Source organism: Engystomops pustulosus, chromosome 4 (genome assembly GCF_040894005.1).
Source record: "Engystomops pustulosus chromosome 4, aEngPut4.maternal, whole genome shotgun sequence".
NCBI lineage: Eukaryota > Metazoa > Chordata > Amphibia > Anura > Leptodactylidae > Engystomops > Engystomops pustulosus.
This window is the reverse complement of record NC_092414.1, coordinates 65,136,558-65,146,781: the sequence shown is the minus strand read 5'-3', so window position 1 is coordinate 65,146,781 and position 10,224 is coordinate 65,136,558. Positions and strand designations below refer to the sequence as shown.

The window sequence follows — 10,224 nt, the reverse complement described above, 5'->3', positions numbered from 1 at the left end:
AGGTGTACCTAATAAAGTTGCCGGTGAGTGTATTTAGCCCATAAAATTCTATTTGTACTAATTGACCATCATAATAGACTGCTTGACGACCGTTATGAATAGCTGACCACAATTTCAATAATGGGGTTCCTCCTAGTTGGATCTACTACCGTATTTTCCTGAAAATAAGACAGTTTCTTATATTAATCTTTGCTCTTAAAGATGCACTAGGTCTTATTTTCAGGGGATGTCATGAACAAATATGAACAAATATTCACATGTATTGTTTAACACGTAAAATCAGCATTTATTAACCCCTTAACGACTTGGCCTTTTTTAGTTTTTTCACTTCCATTTTTCACTCCCACCTTCAAAAATCAAATTTTTCCACATAAAGAGCTCTGTTATGGCTTATTTTCTGCATAACAAATTGCACTTCGTAGTGACGGTATTTAATATTCCATGGCGCGTACTGGGAAGCGGGAAAAAATTCCAAATGCAGTGAAAATGGTGAAAAAACACATTTGTGACGTTTTCTTGTGGTCTTGGATTTTACAGCTTTCACTGTGTGGCCCCTTTTTTTATTTTGCCATCTTCTGGCGGCAATAACTTTTTCATACTTTGGTGTACGGAGCTTTTAGGGGGTGTAATTTTTTGCGACTTTTGATGGCGTTTTCATTGCTATCATTTTTAGGACTGTGCGACCTTTTGATCACTTTTTTAAAAAAATTTTATATTTTCAAAATGGCAAAAAAATGTCATTTTTGACTTTGGATGCTATTTTCCGTTACGGGGTTAAGCCCAGTGAAAAACCGTTATTATATTTTGATAGATCGGACATTTTTGGACGTGGCAATACCTAATGTGTTTATGATTTTACTGTTTATTAATATTAATATCAGTTCTTGGGAAAGGTGGGTGATTTGAATTTTTAGGTTTTTTATTATAATTTTTTTTTTTTAACTTTTTTTTACTTTTACTATTTTTCAGACTCCCTAGGGTACTTTTGTGAAGGGGAATATCTATACATGAGCTTTATAGTTTTATAGTTTTGTACATGAAGGGGAATATTTGTATATGAGCTTCTAGTTTTATATTTTTATACTTTTATACTTTTATATAGCTGGCAAATACTAAAGTTTTTCCTCCTCAGCAATATGCTCAGATATGTTACTTAAGATGGCGCCGGCATCCACACAGCCAACACCTTATATCCAGGAAGAGAACAACATTCCTGATTCCAAGAAGGCTTCATCCCTCATATCGAAACTCAATGCCCAGGACATTATCTGTCCAGATACGGGAACTGACCAACCAGGGCACATCGGATGCTAGACACATTTGCTTAACCCTTGCCCACTATGATGTATAACCACACCTTTCTCTCTTCTGTATAAAAGCTACAAACACGGAAATAAAGGCAATCTTGCTGTCATGAAAGCTAGAGTGAAGAGCTTGCTTAAGATTAAAACCTGAATAATCTTATCTCAGATTTTATCTTGAAATCGTGCACACTTGCTCTATCTAATTTGGAGGTGACTGACTGGACCGGTTAATTGTCGATTACGACCCTGACAATTTGGCGCCCAACGTGGGGCGTGGCCTGAGCCTCTGAGCCCCCGGGGACCCGCACTAACACCCGGTGGATGACCCCTGACGCTCCCGGAGGAGATCTGATCAATCTCACAGGAACACGGTAAGTCTATGTATATAATATATATATAGTACTTATCTGTGTATCCGAGGGCGTGAGGTAGTAGTCTCCGGACTCTACGGGTCTGCGGGGTGACTGTCTGAGTGGTGGGCTCCTCTTTGTCTCAGCGCTACGCTCAGAACCGTGACACAGCAAGGAAGACGATTTAGTTTCGTTTTCAAACACCACCCCCGCTCCATCAGTCACTCTGATAATTTCTGCCTGGACAGTGAAAGTAAATTTGTGTGTTGCCGTCTGGTTATTTAAAGTTGTATTGTGATCAGGAAAAGAATATTTAGAGACGTAACTAAGTAATGTCTAGTGACATCGGCCGTCAGAGTAGAGAAATACGCCATGACGGGTGTCTAAGCCTGAAATTAGGCGAGCTGGAGAGTATAACCCAGTAGGAACTTCTCACTAGGAGAGTTACCTGCATAGAGTACCGTAGTGGATACCGTTATTCTGGTTGGGGACCAGACCACCGTGTTAGCCTGTATATTGGTTAGGACAGAGTAACACCGTGGCGCACGTGTGGAAAGGATTTTGATTTAACGGGGATCGCTGTGTTGAGCGAGTGGCCACGCCAACATAGTACTCTATTTAGTTAGACCAAATGTTACGTCTCATGAGAAAGGAACACAGCCTCCCCCCGGGGGCACAGACGGCTATCCAGATAGTGGAGCGGAGAGAAGGAAAGAAATATGTGAAATATGCAAAAGATTTGTACAAGTTTGTAGAACAGCCAAGGTCAGGGAGATTACAGCCCACACTGTGGAAGACCATCTTACATGGTAGTAAAGGGTCCTTAGAGGACAAGGGGCTGTTAGACTCCGCACAAGCCCACTTTAGGGTAGCGAAGAAGTTGAAGGAAGAAGGTTGGTCGGAGGTGAAAGGAGAAGGTGGCAGTGAAGGGGCAGAAATGATTTATGGATATGTAAAATGTGAATCACAAAGTGTTAAAAATTGTAATGAAAGTGTTAAAAATTGTAATGGAAAAAATTTATCTAAAATGGCCGCCGCTCCTTCTGGGGCGCCACCGCCCTATAATGGCGCCGGTTCAAGTCCAGAAGGGTGGACATGTGACGTATGTGGAATTCAGAACCCGGATGGGGTGGAGACTTGTCGTCAGTGTGGTGCTCCACGCCCACATAGACACACCCCCAAATCCGGAGGAAGTGGGGCATGCCCCACTTCCTGCAGCGGCCATCTTGGTACTCCTGCAGAGGCCCAGGTGCAGCCACTGTATCCACTTCTCACTTCTTCCGGGGCCTACTACCAAGGCCCAAGCGCTTCGGAAGAAAGTTCATCTCACCCCTCACAGGCGCTAGGTCTGTTTGTAGTCCAGAAAGACACCCGTGCTCACAAAAAGCGCGACCAGGATCAGCCGGCCCCTCAAGTCCAGATAACCCCTGAAATTTTGCAAGAGTCCCCACTCTATAATCGCTTACAAGATAGACGTGCCGCTATAGCAGACAGCGGAGATGAGTGGGAAACTGACCCAACTGACCCTTCCAAGTCTGGGGCCCAACTCTCTACCAAACCTTCACACACCAAGTCCCTTCAGCCTCCACTGCTTACCCCACAGGCACCCCAGGGGGGGACAGAGGAACAGTGTGGACAGCAAACTACCGAACAGTGGAATCCTAAATACACGATCTGTCTTGACACATTGCAGAACACGCAAGTTATCGTCACGGGGGGGATAGGTGACATTACCACACTCAGGGTGGGAGCCATAGTCAACCCTGCTAATCCACACCTGAAGCATGATGAAGGACTAGCCAGACAGATAGTCCGAGAAGGAGGCCAAGGCATACAGCAAGATTCTGATCTGATCACTAGTGACTCCGGCGCTCTCCCAGTGGGGGGTGTTGCCCTCACAGCCGCTGGGGCCCTCCCATGTGATATTATAATACATGCTGTAAACCCTAGGTGGGATGGGGCCAGCCCTGAAGATTGTGCTGCCGCTCTCAGAACTGTGATCTTCCGGTCCCTGGCCGCTGCTGACCAAGCATCTGTCCGTTACATGCCGCGCCGCACCATAGCCCTGCCACTCATCTCTTCAGGATCATACGGATACCCTTTGACAGAGTGCATTCAAGCACATCTCAGGACTATCAAAGAGTATATCATCACACAACCATCAATAACCCTCACAAAAGTGCTTATAGTGACCAAGTCTCCATCCATAGTGAAGACCCTGCAGTCCCAGATGAAGAAAACCACAATCACACCTAGTGTTCCTACGCTCCCTGACCTAAACATGACTACTGTCACGGTAGAAGCTCCCCTGAAGAGCAAGACCTTCACCAGTGAACCTACTAGGTACGTGGCTTTCACACCCACGCAACTGGACACTATCATCAGTAAACTCCCAGACCCGGATAAACACCCTATGCAGTTTCTGCGGAAGTTGGAGCAGAACCGCCAGATCTATGGTGCCACCTGGAGGGATCTTTACAATATGGTTACTGTTAAAACTCCTGACACTTATCTGCAGGTCATCCTGAAGTACCTGGACGCCTCGGCAGTATCGGACCAGGACAGTTACCAGTCGGGGTTGGAGTTCTGTTCCCAGATGAAGACATGGGCACAGGAATGCCTCACCGACCAGGCAGGTTCTATCCAGGACGTCCAACAAGAAAAGGATGAACCGGTGGACAGGTACTCCACCAGACTGTCTCAACAGTTTGAGGATCTTGGATTCACCCTTCACAATAAGATCCAAGCCCATATGCTTGTAAAGGCCCTAGTGGAGGGCCTCCAAGATGAACTTAGAGACAAAGTTCTTGCCACTCGTCCAGAAATCCTATCCGCAGGATTCAAGGATGCTGTAACCATAATCAAAGGATTCCAGAAAGCTCAACATAAGGAGAAAGACAAGAAGAAAAAGAAAGTGATGCTGATGACCACCACTTCAATGAACAGCGACTCAGATGAAGAACCGGTCCCTGCCCCTATTATGGTACGGCAAGCCCCTACAGGCCCACCTATGCCTGTCAACTACTACCCTCAGCCACCAGTACCCCATGCATCTTATCCGTGGCAGACACCACAACAGCAAGGGCCCTTTGGATTCAGCGACCAGAGACCTCGCCCGACCTGCTGGAATTGTGGAAGACAAGGCCATGTCAGAAGAGACTGCAGGTTCAGACCTGGTCAACGCCCCCGAGATGACTACAGACCGCGCCAAAGTGGACCCAGGTCTGATGATTATAGAGGGTCCCAGAATAGACCCAGATCTGATGACGATAGAGGGTTCCGGAATGGACCCAGACCTGATGACTATAGAGGATCACATGATGAACCCAGATACCAGGACCAAAGGTACCAAGAACCAAGACCACAGGATTCAGGATCTCCCCACCAATTATGAAGTTCAGGCCAACCTGTGCCCTGCTTTACAAACACTTCAAAGCTTTACCCTAAAACAGCTTGTGGATCCATTGTCCTCCCAGTGGACGGACACCCCACGAGATTTCTAGTGGACACAGGGGCGGCCACTTCGGTTATCTCCTCACCTAACCTCCCAAATACTGCGGAACTGTCTGATGACTTTTTGCCCTGTATTGGCATTACTGGCACCACTGTTGAGTCTCCCCTCACTATTCCTGTACCCGTTGGACCTTTCCCTGATGTCATGGCTCGCTTCCTGGTGTCAGATACTTGTCCCGTCAACCTCTTGGGGGCAGACCTTCTCCAATGTCTCAGAGCTTCTATCAATTATACCCCCCAAGGTCTTCAACTTGAATTACATGACCCCAGGTCAGAAGAGGGAACTATGGACAGATGTGTACTTAGAGCTCTCCCTCTGATGCTTCAGCAAATTTATCAACCTGATCCCCTCTATGGAGTCCCGGACCGGGTCTCAGCCCAACTCCCCTCCTCACTCTGGTCAACTGGGCCTGATGACGTAGGACTTCTACCAGTCCCTCCAGTGATGGTATATCTAAAAGAGGGGGCTCAGCCCCCGAGAATACCTCAGTATCCTCTGAAAATGGCTCAAGAACAAGGCCTCTCCACCCAGATTCAGGCCCTTGTCAAGCAAGGTGTTTTGGTCTACTGTACCTCTTCCTGCAACACCCCATTATTTCCTGTCCAGAAGAAGACCCCCAAGGGGTCACCACCCAAGTACAGTTTAGTCCAGGACCTCAGAGCAATCAATGCAGCTACTGTATTGGAAACTCCGGTGGTACCCAACCCCAACACTTTGCTGGCCAGCATTCCACCCTCTGCGAAGGTTTTCACGGTCATCGATCTTGCTAATGCCTTCTTCAGTGTACCCTTACACCCGGAGTGCCGTTATCTGTTTGCCTTTACCTCCTGTGGAAGCCAACTCACTTGGACAAGGTGCCCACAGGGTGCCCAGTACAGCCCTAACCAATTTACTCAGGCTATGAAGACTGTGTTGTTTCCCTGGATTGCTGAGCATTCACAAGTTACTCTCCTACAGTATGTGGATGATCTTCTCCTCTGTGCTGACTCCAAACAACTGCTGGAGCAAGAGTCATTGTCTCTCCTACTGTTCCTCTCTACAGCCAACTGCAAAGTTTCCAAGGATAAAGTTTAATGGTGTCACGCAAAGGTCATTTTCCTTGGACATTGTGTCTCTCAAGGGGCCAGACACCTCACCGAAGACAGGAAATCGGCCATTGCCAAATTACCATTTCCTTCCACCATTAACCAACTCCAGTCTTTCTTGGGACTCATCACCTACTGCAGACAATGGATTCCGGATGCATCCAGGCTTATGCAACCCTTGTATGACTGTTTAAAGTCAGGAGGACCACAAGGTGCTTCACCTCTGGTCCTCCCATATCTACAAGACTGTCACCACCAACTGAAGATGGCCATTTCCAGAGCGCCTGCTTTGGGACTTCCAGACTATACCCAGCCCTTCAACCTGTTTGTTTCTGAAAGTGAAGGACATGCAACTGGCGTCCTGGCGCAACAACATGCCGGGAGACAACGTACTATTGGATACTACTCTTGCCGTCTGGACCCTGTGGCCAGAACATCTCCTACTTGTTTGAAAGCAGTTCATGCCGCCCATGCACTTCTAGACAAGACTGCTGACATCGTCCTGGGACATGACCTCATCATTCAAGCCTCACATGATCTGGCAGCAGTCCTTTCTCAGACCCAACCCAGACATCTGGCCCACCAGAGACACCTCAGACTTCAGTGTTCTTTACTTCTGCCTTCCCATATCACCTTCAAACGTTGTTCAGTCATCAATCCAGCCACTCTCCTTCCACATTCCAGGGGGGAAGAAGGTGACTCAGAAGTTGCTCCAGAAGTTGAAGATCCTCATGACTGCTTACAAGTTCTTCTTGATGACACCTCAACGCCTCCAGGGGTAACTACCCAGGAATTACCCCATCCTGACCTTGAACTTTGGACAGACGGCTCCAGGTTTGCAGACCAGTCTGGAAGGTACCATACAGGTTATGCGGTAACCACTGAAACACAGGTGGTGAAAGCGGAAGCCATACCAGCCTCCATGTCAGCTCAAGAAGCCGAACTGATAGCCCTCAAGGAAGCCTGTACTTTGGCCAAAGGGAAGACTGTGAACATCAGGACTGACTCAAGGTATGCCCATGGCATTGCCCATGATTTTGGAATAATCTGGAAGAACAGAGGCTTCATCACAGCCGCAGGTACCCCAGTGAAGCATGCAGACCTCATCAAGAGCCTGATGGAAGCTCTACAACTGCCTACCAAGGTGGCAGTGATCAAGGTAAAAGCTCACGGAAAAGTGAACTCTAAAGCAGCCAGAGGAAACTACCTGGCTGACTGCACAGCCAAAGAAGCTGCCATGGGGAATGTGTCATCCGAGTGGCTGGAAAGGATCCCGAAGGAAAAACAAGAGATGACCTACCCCTGTATGGTGGCCACTAGAGCCCAGAAGAAGAAAGAAGAAGAAAAGAAGATTATTTCTCCTACCCTTGCTCAGTTACAAGAGGAACAAAAGATGGCCCCAGAAGAAGAACATAAAGCATGGAAAACATGGGGTGCTGCTTATGAGAATGGACTCTGGACAATGCAAGGACTTGTCTGTCTCCCTAGAAAGCTGTACCCCGCCATTGCTGCCTGGGCTCATGAGGTAACGCACAGAGGAAAGAACCAAGCACTAGGCTATGCCAAGAAGATGTATTTTGCTCCAGGATTATCTACAGCTGTGAATGCCTACATCAAGGCCTGTTCCATTTGTGCTACCTGCAACCCAGCTCCCACAACCAAAGTGCCCTACCAGCACCTGGCCAAGTCAGACTACCCTTTCCAAAGGATCCAAGTTGACCACATTCAGCTTCCCAAGTCAGGAAGATATGAATATGCCTTAGTAGCTGTGGACATGTTCTCAGGATGGCCAGAAGCCTACCCAGTTGTCAACATGACTGCCAAGCTCACAGCCAAGAAACTGATTACTGAAATTGCCTGCAGATTTGGAGTACCTCAGGTAATAGAGAGTGACCAAGGACCAGCCTTCACCGGACAAATCTACACTGAACTATGGCAGATGCTAGGAGCTAACATCGGACTCCACACGCCGTATCATCCTCAAAGCTCGGGGAAAGTTGAAAGGATGAATGGGACTTTGAAGAACAAACTGCTCAAGATGACACAAGAAAACCCTAAGGAATGGCCAGAACTCTTGCCCATTGCCCTGTACCATGTCAGACACACCCCTCAAGCCAAACACGGTCTCACTCCCTATGAGATTCTGTTTGGGTCACCCCCTAAGTTGTCAGAAGTTAGGGAGCAGCAGTTAGCTGAGGGGATGGATAAAGTTGTTAAGTTTGTTGTCCGTCTGTCTAAAGAACTGTCTAACACACATTCTGCAGTCTCTGCTTCTATCCCTGAATCCACAGGTGACACGGTCCACGACTTCCAACCGGGTGACAAGGTGTATGTAAAGAAACATATCCGGAAGAACTGTCTAGACCCGAGGTTTGACGGTCCATACACTGTGATTCTTGTCACCCCCACTGCGGTTAAACTTGAGGGGAAAACCACCTGGACACACGCCTCCCACTGCAGAAGAGACCCGGCCTCACCATGAGGAAACATATCCTTTCTGGTTGCATAACTATCCTTGTTCTATGTCTCAGTGTCAGGGGATCAATTATTTTCTGGGTTAACACAACCTCTTCATTTCAAACTTATAGCTTTGATTATTGTGATGTTGTAGATTGTAAGATTAGGGGAACTACCAATAATTATTGGTTTTCCGCCTATGTAAAGGGTCAGTACTATTTATGTGTCACTCGCCCCGGAAATGAGAATTGTCGCTATTGGTCCGATGTGGGATGGAACACGGGGAAGAACTGGGGGTACGCCCCCCAGGAGGCAAGAAACAGGAAGGATAAACAGGGGAAGTCTTTACTCACCCGACTGACCCTAAGCACTGGTCAATTAAAATTCTCTGGCTGTAACCGCCAAGCCAACTGCTTGCCTCTGTATTTGAATCTGGAAAACCCACAAGTGGGAGACCTGGGAAAATATGTCCTAGGCTGTCATGTAGGTAGTTTGAACCCAGAAGTAGGCCACATATATCTACGTGATGTGAGGGAACGTCCCGTAGCTAAGCCAAAGGCACATCCCACAACGGCAGCTGAAGGATCCCTCCAGCGAGCAGTAGGGGAAGTTATCCCTATACCGGGCCTCAGCTGGGAGCAAGTCTTTTCCATTGAAACAGGAACTGCCCCCAGGAAAAACTTATGGCTAGAATGGGTCAGGTACTCTGTAAGAGCCAGTAACATGACAGTAGGATGTGTAGCCTGTGCTGCTGCCAATCCTCACTTGAGTACTACCCCTTTCCCTATACCACAGAATGATTCATTAGTGAAGTGCCTTATGACTCTACTAAAAGGGGGGGCAGATACTAAGTGTCCTCAATATCAGCCGCTTGTCACTAGAAAACCCAAAATAAGGCCCCCAGGAGAAATATATGTACTTCCGGCCAATTATACTTGTTTCAACAATAATGACCGATCAGGGATCTCTTTGGGGATATTTGCAGATGGATTTTGTGTAGAAAACTCTACTGTAGACCGTGACCTATTGACCAATCACACCGGTATTCTAATGGACTGCTACTGGTTATGTGGTAATGGTAGATTGAGAAGTAAGTTGCCCTCCTCCTGGAGAGGACAATGTACTCTAGTTAAACTCGTTCTCCCCTTCAAAATATTACCTTGGGACCCCAAAATAAAAGATGAAAGGCCAAAAAGAGCCATTGAGTCCCTTAAAGGATATAAGGAAGACCCTGAAGTTTATATTGATTCTATAGGAGTCCCAAGGGGGGTCCCTAATAGATACAAAGCCCAAGACCAAATTGCTGCAGGATTTGCCTCTATCATTCCTCAAATTCAGATCAACAAAAATGTGGATTGGATCAATTACATCTATTATAACGAACAGAGATTTGTAAATTACAGCATTGAGGCCTTTACAGGTATAGTCGAAGAACTAGGCCCTAATACTCGAATGACTCTCCAAAATAGAATGACCCTTGACATGATTCTAGCTGAAAGAGGAGGAGTCTGTGG

The 10,224-nt window shown here is 47.0% G+C and overlaps 1 protein-coding gene across 1 annotated transcript; it reads left to right on the top strand.

The window, feature by feature from the left end:
- The first annotated feature begins 5,809 nt into the window (after window positions 1–5,809).
- On the top strand, window positions 5,810–8,740 carry LOC140126551 (protein NYNRIN-like). The gene has a single exon (XM_072146131.1). It carries the CDS (start codon window positions 6,423–6,425, stop codon window positions 8,733–8,735), a length of 2,313 nt encoding a protein of 770 aa, XP_072002232.1. The 5' UTR covers window positions 5,810–6,422; the 3' UTR covers window positions 8,736–8,740.
- Window positions 8,741–10,224: the final 1,484 nt, after the last annotated feature.

Coding starts and splice junctions, on each gene's coding strand:
- LOC140126551 (XM_072146131.1), top strand. CDS start 6,423: ATGCAACCCTTGTATGACTGTTTAAAGTCAGGAGGACCACAAGGTGCT.